This window comes from Muntiacus reevesi, chromosome 4 (genome assembly GCF_963930625.1).
Source record: "Muntiacus reevesi chromosome 4, mMunRee1.1, whole genome shotgun sequence".
Lineage (NCBI taxonomy): Eukaryota > Metazoa > Chordata > Mammalia > Artiodactyla > Cervidae > Muntiacus > Muntiacus reevesi.
The window spans coordinates 93,528,329-93,543,623 of NC_089252.1; the positions used below are offsets into that span (position 1 = coordinate 93,528,329).

The following is a 15,295-nucleotide window of genomic DNA, read 5'->3' on the forward strand; positions in this document are numbered from 1 at the left end:
CAAAGAGGGTTTCAGATGCCAACTTTGTTAGCATGAAGTCTGCAGGCGCAAGTCAGCCTTTCCCCTGAGAGTGACAGAGTTGGTTGACCAGGGCAAGCTGAGCAGAGACTGTGACTAGTTGAAATTTGATGACATCATCTTTAAAAAGGGGTGATGGTGGAAGCTGGAGGGGTGGGCTGTGGTAGTGTTCAAGAGATAACAAATGACTGTTCTTAGGGCAGCTGCTTCCCTGTAGCCCATGTCATGGATGTCTGGGTCTGGCCAGACCATGGGCGTTGAGTCCCTGCTGAGATGGGAATTGGATGTCTTTTGTCTCTCCCGAGCACTCTGAGAGGAGATGGAGTAACTCGAAGTCCACGTTGTGTTTCTGAGGTCTCTTCAGCCTGTTAACAGGGACACTATAGGGAGCTATGTAGGAATGACTTTCAGTAGAGCTTTTAATTGCTTTTGCTGGCAATTTACTTTAAAAACAGACTCATATCCCATAGATAGTAACAGTCATTATTTGGTTGAGATGTAATTTAGCAGAATTCACTGTTAGGATCCCTCCTTTAAGACACATGTTTGGGAGTAAATGACCTGGAACTGCAAACTCTGAAGAGGAAGTGGGGCGGGGGATGGACGGTGTGACTGTGAGGAGCTGGATGTTCGGGTGCCCTGGGCCTCAGCGAATGTCAGTGAGCCATGTGGAAGAGGATCTCTTAGATATGTCGTGTTGTTCAGTCACCTAGTCATGTCCGACTCTTCACGATCCCATGAATTGTAGCACACCGGGCTTTGGAAACTTTGATGAAAGACTGAAAAAGAGAAGAAGCAACAAAAGTATATTGTAGCTCTGTCATTTTCACTGACAGTTCTGCATTCGAAGTAGTAGAAGTTTAGTATGTCCAGGGTGCAGGTCACAGGCATCATCTGATTCTTGGTGTCTGTAATCTCGGTGAGAAGGAAGGCCCCGTGTTGCAGAGAACACTGTGCAGAAGCTGCACTGAAATGCCTGCCACCTAGCTGTTCTACCTGAACTGACTTGGTCTCTGCTCAGCCATTCCAGCAGCCAGACCAGAGAAGTCACCCTGGCCCCAGGACAACAATGTGGATGGGCTTTGAATTTTATGGTGTTTGTGTGACATCTGAGCATCATAGAAACAAAAAAATTTTGGCTTCAGCTGAGCATTTCGTGACACACATAAACTCTTAAAAGCCCAGCGGAAAAATTGACAGAATGAGATCCCAAGCGATAAGCTAGCTAATAAAGTCAGCACCTTCACTGTTAGCCAGGAGGCTGACCTTTCCAAACCGCGTTTTCTTTAAAATACTTAACTCCAGTCCCTTGTGCGCCTCCCTGTAATACAGTGGATGTGTTCTTGAAAACTTGTGGGTAAATTCAAATTCAGTTTTTGTGGGATCTGTTCTTTATATTTGAGTCATCTTCATTTTTAAGTTGGGAAGTAGCTGGGAAATGCGGGAAAGGATGGGAAGGTAAACCTAGAAGGTAATACTTGACTCTCTGAGACCTAGAAGAAGATACAGAAAACCAAGAAGACGATGTTTGGTAATATCTGTGGGAACCTTGCTCTCCATCAGCTTGTAATGCAGAGTAACATGGTCAATGCAAGCAAACCTAGGTTTTTCTGTTAGCTTTGTAGCTTGCGGATGCTCGGGCTTTGCACAGGCACAGAGAGATGCCTGAGACTTCAGTGAATGCTTGGTGTGATTTCAGTTGGAAAAATAAAAGATGCATGTAAATTCCACTGCAAGCTGAAAGAGGATTCCAGAGAATACCTGTATGAACGTCTGGCTTTCCAGAGAAGGTTTTCCTTATGAGCAGCTCTGTTCTGGGAAGGTAGTTATGCCCACTTATGTCATTTATCCCTTAAAATTTTTTGTGTCAGATTAGGAAAGGTATACTGATAACATTAAGGTATACTTACTTATAAAAATGTAATTACTGGGGGAAAAAAAAATCATTTCCTTCTTCCCCCTTAAAGGGGGACAAAAGGCCACTCACCATGTCAGGGGTGGTGGCTTCGTCACTAAGTTGTTTTGTGACTCCATGGACGTATGTATATATACTGCCCTTTTGTAACCAAAATTATGTTTGCCTAAAATGACTCTTCTAAACACTTCTCTAAAACAACATCAACAGACTCTGATCATCACATGTACAGAGTTTAATTTTCATCTTTCGGTGTACATTTCTGTAATGTGAAGCTTGTGTACTATTTTTTCATTGACTGGATTATGTTGTGAAGTGAATTTTCAGAAATGAGGGTTAAAAAAACACAGAATGAATGCCTTGATCCTTGCCTGGTTCAGGAAGCATCTAGAGAAGAGTATTTAGGATGGTGTGTAATGACTCAGATGGTGGAAAGGGTGTTTGGTTTTTTTTTTTTTTCTGGTTGGTTGGTTGGTTCTTAATATTTCAGTGTGTGTCTCATGTACTCAGGGGAAGTAATCCATTATTGGAGGTTTCATTTCTGAAGAGTCTCGAGTCACTGGTATAGGATTTCTTTATCCTTTTATCCCAATGAAATCCTCGATTATATCTTCTGCCAGCAAGACAAGCTTGGAATCTGGCCAGCCTGTTCTTGCAACCAGGAGTACCTTTTACGGGGCTGTGTTAAAATAGTTCTTTTCCTCTCTGGTAATCGCAGTCCTCCCAGGCCCTTAGGTGGTGGCATGAAGTGTGGGAAACCACTCTGCGCTCTGTGGGGAAGCATTTCACTGTGTTGTAAAAGGAAATTGATCACAGTATATGGTTGTGCCACCATTTATATAGTTAAATTTGGTTGGGTGACACATTGAAAAAACTGTTCCTACAGTGTTAGATCTTGAACAGGTCAACTCAGACTCAATGAATTTCAAAGCCCCATCACCCTTTTATTAAATACCCTGTATTTTGCAGTGATTGGTTCCACAGGAAGCTAATCTTCTGGAAGTGAATATTTGTAGGGACAGAGGTACAGGTGGAGATTTTAGGACAGGAAAACAGTGATCTGTGACCAGAGGGGCACTGGTGGACTCCACAAAGCACTTGGCAGACCATGGATTCCAGATTTATCCACTGGATTAATGTGTCCCTCACTTCCTGTCCCTTTTGCTCGGCTTGTTTTAACTACTACGGAAGCAAGAGCCTCTGTTTCCTGCCTTAATGCAGCATGGTTTTTGTTTAGGAAAACCCTCCTCCATTTTTTTTCACTGAAGGAACTCCAGCCTCTGGAGTGTGCTGGTGGAGGTGAGCCCACATTCTTGGGGCACATTTCAGAGCCTTTACAGGTCCTGATTGATGGGCCCTTTGCTCTCCCCAGAGCTCCCCCCCCCCCCACCCCGTGCCTTTGGAGGAGGAGAGGTTGGTGGGGGTGGGAGGGCCTGGTCCCGAGGCACCACCACCCTCTGTTCTACAGAATGGCTGGGCTTTCAAGAGGGAAAGATTAAGCTGTGTGTGGAGTGTGCCCAGCAAGGGGGTGATGACTTTGGAAAACCCAATGGATCTTAAGGACTGTCTGAAAGGGCCAACGTGTGATCCCTGTCCAGAGGTGATAAAGGAGAGAATAGGTGAGGAGACTCCTGACCCCTCACCGCCTCTGCCCATTTCCAAGTCGGTGCAAAGTCACTTGTCTAATAGCAAAACCAAGTGATGGCTGTAGGTGCTTCTTCCCTGCTGGGGTGTTTCTGGGTATCGGTGTCTTTGTGACAGGTTTGTGGGCGGGGGAGGCGGGGGTCAGCCTGTGGCCAGCAGCTATTCTCTGCCCAAATCTTCATTATTAGTGAGATCCCCACCAACCTGCTTAGTTGCTGCAGCGACTGGAGTGCCTCTTCTTAATGAAATTAATTAATCTCTCATTGTCAGTGATGCACAGACCATATTTAACAAATGACTATTATGGAAAAAATGTGTACTCCCCCAGTACATCCTCCACAATCAAGCACGAGACTGCTTAAATGAGAGAGCCATGTCATATCCAGTTGCTTTCTCTCTTTACCCAAGCTAAGATTTGGGCAGGGAAAGCTGATCCTAGGATCTCCTGTTTTAAGGGCTGTTGTAGAAATTGAATATTGATTACTTTCAGTGATGGTGGGCCTCTTGAGCGTTCGGGTCAGAACTTGAAGTAGATGAGCAAGGAGATTTTCTGTTGCTCCGGGAATCACCTGTAATGACCTTGTAATAATGTTCACAATGGACCTGGCAGTGGGGTTCATTATGGTTTGTAGAACCCGTGACTTAACTGCCTGCGGGGCTGCCGCTCTGACAGCCGGGGGCTGCATGCTCTCCTCCTCGAAGCCTGCAACCTTTCCTGTCTTGACCTTCCCTTTCTAGGAGCTCCTGACTTGGCTTTTTTTTTTTTTTAATCCATGCCTTATTGTACTTTTCTGGCCTTATATCCTGAAACTCTTCCTTAAAAGCCATGCTGTTCTGCTGCTGCTCTTCCAGATTTAGCGAAGGTCTTACATTTTCTGATAAACCTTCCTCATCACAGCTAATTTTCCCTGCTCTGAACGTCACCTGGACTCCATGCCAGGAAGACAAACCCAGATGCTTGCAGGGCCAGGGAGATACTACAAGTGAGCAGAGAAGTCGTGAGGGAGGGAGATCATAGGAGTGGTGAGTCCTGTGGTCAGCTGGGTCCTTGCTAAATAATGTAACGGATTGTGCTGTCAGCATGCTGACCCTGTGACGACAGGCAAACCGCCCTCCACTGCATTTCACTTTGTTATATTTTTTACCGATTGAAGGTTTGTGACAACCCTGAACTGAGCAAGTCTGTAGGGTCAATTTTTCTAAGAGCAGTATTTTATAATTAAGGTATGTTCATTATTATTTTTTAAGACATAATGCTGTTGCACACTTCATGGTTTATAGTATGGTGTAAAGACACAATTTTGTATATACTGGGAAACCAGAAAGATTGTATGATTTGCTGTATTGCAACATTTGCTTTATTGCCCTGGTATGTAACTGAACTCACATTATCTGTGAGGTGTCCCTGCAATTTCAAGAGAAGCTGAAACTTTCAAATTTTTGCTGAAAACTTTAGGTATCTCCAAATACCATTTAGTCAGACACGAATTTCCCTGCAATTCACCTTTGGCCCAAGAGCTATCATCTTGCAACTCCTGGTTCATCATTCCCAAGATGCTTCCCCTGTTAGAGCCTTTGGGTGGAGTTATTTGGTTCAGGGTCTTACCTGACCATTAGGTTGTAAACTCTTTAAAGTCACGAACTAGATCTTATCCTGATTTGTATTAGAACTTAACCTAGGCGCAATATAGACTATAGACCAACACTCAGTAAATATTTGTCAAACTTGACATCTTCTGGGTGCTATAGGACAAAGACTTAAACCTGCATTCAAACTAACCACAGGCCCGGGTGAGCTGTGTGAACTGTCAGGCATAGAAGCCCACTTAAGACCAACAGGATGAGTTACACAAGGCTGACTTCTCTCAGATAATGTCTTAAGCGTCAAAAGTCGGAGACCCATGCTCATTTCTAAAGCTGGTTTTAAGGAGTGAGTGACTCTGGTGTGTGGATAATGGCTAGTGTGTAATAACTCCTCTTCTGAGTTACTTGTAAGCCTCATTTGCATATAGAATTATCTGTGTAACATTTTCAAAAGTCAGAATAACTGTGACTCATTACTGACTTTGTTCAGTGTTAGTGACCTAAAGCTGTCAAGGTGAGCTGGTAAGTACTGAGTTCTGTCCAGTGATTTTGCATTTGATTATTTGCTCAATGTATTTCTTTATCTGAGCCTCAGTTTAGGGAATATGTGGTTGATCACCTGACAGAAAAGACACAAGTATAAGACCACCTTTTGCCTGGTAATTCTTGGGTGAGGAATTCCTCTGATATAGAGGAATGATAATCTAGTTTAAGATACAGTTTTGTCTTTCTTGAAATAAACCTTCAATGTGTATGAACAGCCCTTTCACTTATGGCTTTTGGTTAATGAGGGGAAAGTGTTGTAATAGGGGGAAGAAAAAGGTAAGGGCATCTGATATCCTAGATTTAAAAAGAAATTTCTTCTCATAAAACCTTGTAATGTGGACCTAAGGAACACAGTGTGGTGATTTCGTTGGATCTTGATATGTATGACACATAACTTGCTCAGAAGGCAAAAATGCAACAGAAAAAGCCTTGAACGTTTAAGAGATTAAATGACTCTAGCAAGTCTGCGTGTTCTTCCTCATTCACACCCCTTGGGAAAAAGACTCATCACGTCTTCCCAGTGAGTGCTCAGCAGATGACTCCTCTATGATGGAAGGCAGGCAGTACCCTATACGGTTAAGGGGAGACATACAGCCAAAGCCCGCAGGTTCCCGAGAAAGAAGAGCTTCCTGGGCTAGTCCGAGGTACCCCAATGTGCTCAGCAAATGGGTTGCTTTCCAGCTGCATTCTTTGCTTTCTCGAACATCTGAACGCTTAAAATACGCTAAGTTCTGTTTTGTTCAGGTGCCCAGACAGTGCTGAGTAGTGGGAAATAGACTGACCTGGAAACCAAACTGAATGGGAAAACCTCCTTTCCCAGAGGATTCCTGTCACAGATTTGTGGCCAGTTCCTTTCACTCTGGATTATTTTTCTTCATAGAGTTGTAAATACAGCTGTGCGTGGCACTTTCCTTCCTCTGAGAGGTTTTGTCTATAGAGTCAGTGGTCTGTGAGCAGTGCCTGTTTTTGAGGGTAAAGAGCTATTGACATTGTCTAGTGATGCTGGGGTTGTCTCCTCACCACAACTTACTCAGAAGTAAGTGTAGCGTTTTCCCCCTCAGTTTCTAAGGAGTCAATGAATTATTGTTTGCCAGCTTTGAACAGTGTTTGCCAAGTTTGTAATATGTGGTTGTGGTTGTAATCCAGAATGGTGCTGGTCAGATTATGTCAATAACTGATAAAGCCTATAGAATTACATTCAGAGGGCATTTTTTGATTTAAGAGCCTCTTCCTCATGGATTTAGTTTTCAAAGCCCCTTTTCTCTGCTGGAATTGGTTAAGAACTGTGTGTGCCTGACGTGGGCTGAGATCTGAGCCCCTCCCCCACCAAGTTTTTAACAAAGCCTTCGGGCTTCCCTAGTGGCTCAGACAGTAAAGAATCAGCCCGCAGTGCCGGAGACCTGGGTTCAATCCCTGGGTTGTGAAGATCCCCTGGAGGAGGGCATGGCAACCCGCTCATGGACAGGGGCGCCTGGCAGGCTGCAGTCCATGGGATCACACAGAGTCGGACACGCCTGAGCCTCTAAGCACAGCTGGTGCTGGAGTCCCGTGGATTTAGATTATTGGGAAGTTCAAATTTTATTTTTTAAAATTTTTATTGAAGAATAGTTAATTTACATTGTTGTGTTAGTTTCAGGTGTATAGCAAAATGACTCAGTTATATAAATACCCACCCTTTTTTAGATTCTTTTCCCATATAAGTCGTTACAGAGTATTGAGTAGAGTTCTCTGTGCTAGACAGTAGGTCGTTATTAGTTACCTATTTAGTATGTAATAGTGTGTATACTTCAATCCCAATGTCCCAGTTTATACCCCTGCTTTACCCTCTGGTAACGAAAAGTTTCTTTTCTACATCTATAGCTATTTCTGTTTTGTCATTTTTCCCAGAATTAGCACCAAAAAAAATTGAAATTTGTATCGAAACACAAAAGTCCTAAGTACCCAAAACAATCTTGAAAAAGAAAACTAAACTAAACTAAAAAAAAACTAAAAGAAAAATAAAAAAACCAAAAAAACTGGAGGAATAACACTCCCTAACTTCAGACTATACTACAAAGCTGCAGTGATCACATTTGTTTTTCAAATCCAACTTTCTTCCCTCCATGCATTTCACTTTAAATATTTGTTGATTACTCCTTGATTTCAGTCAATAGGAATTTCAGGGATGATGGAAATGGCCTGCCCCTGCCTTGTGCAGTCAGGACAGTAGCTGCTAGCCACAGGTGGTTGGATACTCGTGTGGTGGCAGGTGCCCCTGAGACCCTGAAGTCCTCATTTTCTGTAATCTTGATTAGTTTAAGTATGAATGTCAGGTTCACTCCGCTGGGTGCTGCTGGATTGGAGAGCAGGGGTTTACAGAACAGTGGGGGATTTCTCAACTATCTGAAGACTTAGGTCTTCTCATTCTGTGAGGTCTGGGTAGGGGGTCTTGCCAGGAAAAGGGCTCAGCAAGCAGATTATTGCTGTGCACTGTTGAACCCCTTGCTCTTCAGCTGCAGATAAAACCTGTCTAAAACTTGAGCCGGTCTCTGCGGAGGGGCCTCTTGCATGTTGGGCAAACGGTGGGCCAGACAGTCATCTCTCAGCAGATTAGCAGAAAGAGTATCTATGGCTGGGCTCCATTGTTGGAAGAGTGGTGCACCCTTTGTGCAAGAACAAGGGAAATTTGTGTTATGACAATGGCTGACAAACTGTTTAATGAAAGCTGCAATTGGCAGTAACTAAACTCCCCAAGGTTTCTTTCCTCTCTGCTTTGCTCCTGAAAGGTGCAGAAGTGCTTTTGACAGCGTCTGTCCTGCTGATAGATGGATTGTTTTGACAGGAGAATCTGAAACCTTCAACCAATAACACATTCAGATGTCAGGCCTGGTAAGGCTGACCATGTTTGCAGAAATAAGTGAGATGCTTTAGACTTGTGTCCCTGTCAGCTGCCACCTGAAAAAAAAAAAGGTCTCTTAGGTAAAAGTTTTTCACTAATTAACTCTTAAATTGTTATTCAGATCCTTCTCTGCACAGTTCTTGGACCAAAGTATATGGATATGTTTCATCTTGGAGAAATGAATGTTGTCAGAAAGTGTGGCAGTCAAAGAGTTTAAAAAAAAAATCTTTATGTTGTGCCGGGGCGTGGGTGGGGGATGACCATGTCCACAGCAGCATGATACACAATAACCAAAAGATGGAACCAGCCCTCATATCCATCAGCTTTTATAGGGAGAAACAAAATATGGAAGATACACACACACACACACACACACACACACACACACAGGTGAATAGTGGAATACTATTCAGCCACAAAAAGAAACAGGAAACCATGACACATGTTACAGTATGGATGCACCTTAAGGACACTGAGCTGAGTGAAATAAGCCAGACACAAAAGGTACTGTGTGGCTCCACTTGTGTGAAGTACCTCTCAAGTCCAAGTCCTACAGGCAGCGTGTAGAGTGAAGGTAGGTAGGCCCTGGAGGGAGGGGAGAATGGGAAGTTAGTATTTAATGGGTGATGAGTTTCAGTTGGAAAAGGTGTAGAAGTGCTAGGGAGGGATGGTTGGTCGTGATGGTTGTACAACAGTGAGAATGTATTTATTGTCCCTGAACTGTACACATAAACATGGTCAAGATGGTACACTATATGTTATGTGTATTTTACCACAGTAGGAAAATATTTATACTGAGAGTGTGTCTCCCAGAGATGAGCAAACAAGAAAAATGTCTGCGGATTTTACTTCAGATTGTGCTTGTCAGGGAGAAGAAAGTAAATATTTTCCCTGTTGTTTGATAAAGCAGTTGGTAATCACATAAAATTTCAGAGATCGAGCTTCTCTTGAAAGTGAAGGAGACTGGTCTGCACCCACCCTCGTTTTGGGAACCAGGTCCAAATGGCCCCTGTAGGTGGCAGGCAGATGAGTGGACACTGCTGTGTCGGCCTCATCCCCTGCTTTGTACCAGGATTTATTTTTCAGACTTAAAAGCTCTGTCACAAAGCAGAGCCATTCCAAGGGACCTGGGCCTCAGCCACTGTGTTCTCTTTGTGCTGGTGATAGGCGCTGAGAGGAGAATTACTCTTAGAGGCAGTCTGGGTTGGTGATACATGGCTTTTCTAGTTGATCAAGAATCGAAAAATCACTTCATCCAGGCAGACCAAGTGAACGCTTAGGTTTCCACTTAACAAGTCTCTTGAACTTGTTGCTACGTCCCTGGAATCTCCATGTTAAGTACTGATCCTGTCTGACTTCTTGATAAAAGTAGCTTATGGAATCCCCCTTTATCAAGTTGCCTTATCTAAAAAGCAGAATTTGTACAAGGTTTTTTTGTTTTTGTTTGTTTTACTTTATTTTATATTAGAGTATAGTTGATTGACAATGTTGCGTTAGTTGCAGGCATGCAGCAGAGGAATTCATATGTCACAGTTATGCATATACATTTGTCTGTTTTTTTTTTTTTTCAAATTCTTTTACTAGTTAAGTTACTACAGAGTATTGAGTAGAGTTCCCTATCTTATACAGTAGGTCCTTGTTGGCCATGTATTTTAAATATAACACTAGATACAGCATTTTTGAAATGTAAATAAATTTTATGTGCTCTCTAAGGGAAAAAATAGAGACCAAGGAGAGTTGTGATTTTAAATGTCTTTATTCTAATCCTGAGTTCCTAAAGGATCTGGACTTTTCTGGCACATGGATTGAGGGAAGTGATTTCCTTTCAGATTGTTCAGAACAGAGCCACCAGGCCTAGCCTGGGCTCTAGATCCTGTGAACCCCAGCTCCTGCCCTGGCCGCAAGTCATTCATTTTGAAACTAGATCAGAGGTTGTAAAATGGTGATCCTCTGGTTAAATATGGTCTGTAGATTTATGTGTGCAGAGGTGTGGTCCACACACACTGCCAGATTTGTACATACACATTTAAAGAATTGAAAAAACTTCACATAAAATTTCAGAGATCAGGCTTCTCTTGAAAATGAAGGAGACTGGTCTGCACCACCCTTCTTTTGGGAAACAGGTACAAATGGCCTCTTTAGGTGGCAGGCAGGTTGAGTTGGCACTGCTGTGTCGGCCTCATTCTACACCCGCCAGGTGACCCCCTGCATCACTTGTTTACCCTTCCAGCTCTTGGCTTTGTGGTTTCTGAGTCTTTCTCTCAAGCCTGCTCCAGCTTAGCAACTCCCCGTTACTTGTGATGATATGAATGTCACAGTCATTATCAACTCACACTACCTGTAGACCCAGAAACAAGATCTCCGCCCCACTTTGTCATGATAATGTGCTCATCGTAGGAGAAGCTTTGAGTCCATTCAGTCCTTTCCATGACAGGAGAGAACTCTCTCTATTTGTGGATTTTCTGTTCCAAATCTAACCTGTTGATTTCTGTGTAAGTATCTCATTGTAAATACTCCCAAGAACAGACAAGCTCACACTTGACTTCAATAGGTGGTTTAAAAATTACCACCTTCAATTTTTATGGTAACATAATCCCTGGACAAATTGCTTTTAATTCAGGCTGTGCCCTGAACACAGATGTACCATTAATTTCAAGGGTGGTTTGACTTTTATTTAGATAAATGTCTTGAGTTGACAGTGAAATGGCTCTCAGCTCTGGCTTAGTATTGATTGGAATGTCTCTGGAGGAAGCTTAAAAGAAAGTTGCCACTTAATGTGATACTGGGCCCCTTAAGAGACTTTGAACTCCTGATTCGTAGTACTTGTTAATTGGCAGTAATGGCAATGGAATTAATAGCCAAGATGAAAAATGTTAGCCAGCTCCTTTGGCACACACAGGACTGGATGTGTTTTGGTGGCAAGAGAGTGAGGCACAGTGAGGGCCCGTGTGGACCACATCTGTGTGGATTCTGTTCCTGAAAGATCAAGCTGGTCTGGGTTGAGGGTGTGCTCTGGGAAGCTCAGCGGATCAGACATTGTCCTGCTTGATCCTTGTCTCCCTCTGAGAATGGGGTCAAGGATGGGCTGAAGGGGAGAGAGATGTACTTCTGAGTCATGTGATAGACGCTGTCATCTTGAGAAGGCTACTGGCATGTGAGGCTTTGGTTCACACCAGCGTGATTTCCTATGACACTACTCCTCTCTCCGGCATGATTATCACATGAAATATTTATTCACTGATAGTAGGAATGCCATGTTCATATAAATAAACCTTATGATTAAGATCTTACATTGCTCACTTATTAAATAGTCCTTTCAACTTTAACTATACATCCCAGCGAGTTTTGATCCTGAAGTTTTTGTTTAGACCAAAGTCTCTCAACCTCTGAATGTTACTATTAACAGTGAAGGCTGGGTCTGTCCTTAAGGGCTGTCCTGTCCTTTGGAGGATGTTTAGCAGCATCCTTGTCCTCGTCCCACCAGATGCTAGTAGGATCCTCCCCTCCCCTCCCCTTCAGTTGTGACAACCAGAAATGTCTACAGACTTTGCCAAATGTCATCCATGGTTGGGGACCACTGATTTTTAGACAATGAAGGATCAGACTCCCTTTACTGCTTCTTAATAGTGTTTGATGCCTTAGTAAAACAGTAATTTTTAAAAATGCCATTTGATATGGTGCCAGGCATTTGGACCAGCATGGTGGTCACAGAATCCCTCTCTCCATGGAATTCTCCAGGCAAGAATACTGCAGTGGGTTGCCATTTCCTTCTCCAGGGATCTTCCTGACATGGGGATTGAACCCTGGTCTCCTGCGTTGCAGGCAGATTCTTTACTGTCTGAGCCACCAGGGTTACTTAAAATAGTACATGAGATGGGGGCAGTTATGAGTAAGAGGGATTATTTCTCCTGGGGAGGGATGGGTAGATGATTCCTGAATTTGGGAGTATTGACTAAATTTTTTCTTTGTTTTTTGCTCTCCTTTTACCAGAAACCTGAGTTACAACAAACTTTCTGAGATTGATCCTGCTGGTTTTGAGGACTTGCCGAATCTACAAGAAGTGTGAGTGCTTTTCCCAAAACTCTGGGGGGTTGATGGGCAGGATGGCAAGCTCCTGGGGAGGAGCCTCTCATGTCGCAGCGCTGCTCTTTCCCCTGGATCAGCATTCTGAATTTGTTAGAGGGGGCATCTGCTGGGGGCTGTTGGAGACAAAAGGCCCTGCTCCTTAGCGCTCCTTTGCTGAAGCCCCTCTCTTCTTCCTGGGCAGTCAGTGGTGGGTGTGTCCAGCAGGTGTGAGTTTACTGGAAATCTCAGGCCCACGGGGGCTGTACAGGCTTGTGGAAAGCCTTGGGTGCCAGGGGGACTAACACACCTGGCTGGTACTTCCCCCAGTCGCCAGGGCACTAGAGCAGCCTGCTTTCCAGGGGCATATCAGCCAGCCCACCCCTTCTGTTTCCCAGAAATCCAAGGTATAGAGGAATGGATGATAAGGCTGATTTTTCTCTCCTGATCTCCAAACAAAACTAGACATTACTGTCTTTAGAACACTAGGTTCGCTGTCTCTTGCAGTGTCCTTTAAATCAGGCCTCAGTCTTTTCTTCTTCTTTTTAATGTAAGGAATTCTGCTTTTAACATGAATGTTAGAGTTATTCAAGATTTTAGTTCCATGGGGACTTCAAAGAAAAGTCGTGCATACCCACTGCAGAAAATTTGGCAGCTGTAGAAATATGTAAAATAAATTAAAATCACCAGTATTATCACCCAAGGCTAAACATTGTGGACACTTAGTGAAAACTGTATACTTCTACACATAATTTTGGAGTCAAACTGTGTTTATACTGTGGTTTTACATCTGTTTCTTACTTCTCCTTACATTTCTGAATACTTTGTCATGTAAATTAAAAGAGTTTTACTATCCCATTTCAATTTTTAGTAAGGCTACTTATGCATGAAGATTTCATAAATCATTCACCCAATGCTCCTATTGTTACTCTATTTTTAGTAGACATTAAGTGCTTTATATATTTTACTTGTTATATGTAACTGATAAAAATCCTTGTTTATTATTTTTTGATCCCATTGTTGAGGGTTTAATCTAAAGGAAATTTAATCAGATGATGCAATTTGTTAAATACTTGTGTTCTCTACCACCATCTCCAGATTCTCCAAAATGCTGTTTATGATTTCCAGGTCTGTTTAAAGAAGGTTCCAACTTCCCAAGTTAAAGTTGGAAGGGACCCTTGGAAATACTTTGTCCAGGGCCCTTATTTTTCCATATTTTTCCATAAGGTCATAGTGATTAGGACTAGTTTGGAAGTGGGTCATTATGTAAGTTTACTGTAGTAAACTTTTAAGACCACAGACTGGGTGACTTAAATAATAGCAACTTACTCTCTCAGGGTTCTGGAGGCTGGAAGTTCAAGATCAGGGTCCTGGCAGGGTTGGTTTCCTCTGAGGCGTCTCTCCTTGACTTGCAGATGGCCACTTTCTTGCTGCCTCTTCCCATCCTTTCCTTTCCCTGATGCCTCTTCTGTGTGTCCAAATGTCCTCCTCTCAAAAGGGCACCAGTCACACTGGATCAGGAGCCGTCCATATGACCTCTTTAAAAACCCTTTCTCCATATACGGTCACAGGCTGAGTGCGGAGGGCTGGAACTGCAGCCTAAGAATTTTGTGGGGGTACAGTTCACCCACCACAGCCACCTGAAATGATAAACCCAGCCCATCAAGGAGCTGGTTTAGGCCATAACCCAGTGCTTTCCCTTGATCCAGTCTGTCTTTAACACTTGTGGTTACTGTATTCAACTTCCGTGTATTGAGTCTCAGAGCTTAGTGGTTTCTTTTAGAATTGGACAAAACAAAAATCACGTTATTTCTTAGGGCATCATTCAGGCTTTCATTTACTATTTCCTCGAGTACCTCCTATGGGCCAGGCGCTGCTCTGCTGCTGGGGGCATGGGAATGAATAAGGCAGACAGAGAGAGCTAGGGTGAGGGCTAGGTAAGTGAGGCGTTTGCCGGTGGTGCAGGATTGAAGGGGCTTCTAAAAATTCAGCATTCGAGATGAAGGACATCTTAATGCAGTATTTAAAAAAAGCAAAATGGATGCCAAATAATAAAATAATACTAATCCGTGATGGAAAAAAATACAAAAAGTTAAAAGTCTAAATCAGCTTAACTGATTATTTTTCCTTTTGCCCCAGGCTCTTGTCTGGCTTGACGGGGCTCTGTTGCAGATCATATCTTGGTTTGAAAACTTACAAACTCTGAATGAGTGTAGTTTTGTGTTCACTTTCATATTTTAAAAGTGCTACATTCAGATATTCTTTATTCTGGCTTCCTAGTTTTCTTGGTGGCCGCCTAAATGCTGTTCTCATTTCCCACAATCCTGGCACCTCAGACAAACCTTGCTTGTCACAGAACCACATTAAAAAAGGGGAAGATAGGTGGGGAACAAGGAAGCCAGGTGACTCACTAGTCGTACGCGTTTGGGGGACCTAGAACAGGATCAGGGGAGGGTTTTCTTCTTTGATTTTGGAGAGGTAATAATGGAGCTGGAGTGCTCGGGATGGTGACTGATAGGCAGATCAAGCAGCTATGAGTGGTGTGGACAGGGTGGGCTGCACGTATAAGACAAGGCCCTCAGAAGGACCAGGACGAGAGCCCTTGCCCCTGATGTGCGTGAGGGCGGGGTGTGTGGCCAGGGCCTGGG

General features: G+C 43.3%; 1 protein-coding gene across 3 annotated transcripts in view; it reads left to right on the forward strand.

The window, feature by feature from the left end:
* LRIG1 (leucine rich repeats and immunoglobulin like domains 1) overlaps positions 1 to 15,295 on the forward strand; it is a 112,414-nt gene that overhangs the window by 26,093 nt on the left and 71,026 nt on the right. For all 3 annotated transcript variants that reach the window (XM_065933331.1, XM_065933332.1, XM_065933333.1), the window contains exon 2: positions 12,576 to 12,647. In XM_065933331.1, coding sequence (XP_065789403.1) covers positions 12,576 to 12,647 — 72 coding nt within the window. The remainder of the gene's footprint in view (positions 1 to 12,575; positions 12,648 to 15,295) is intronic.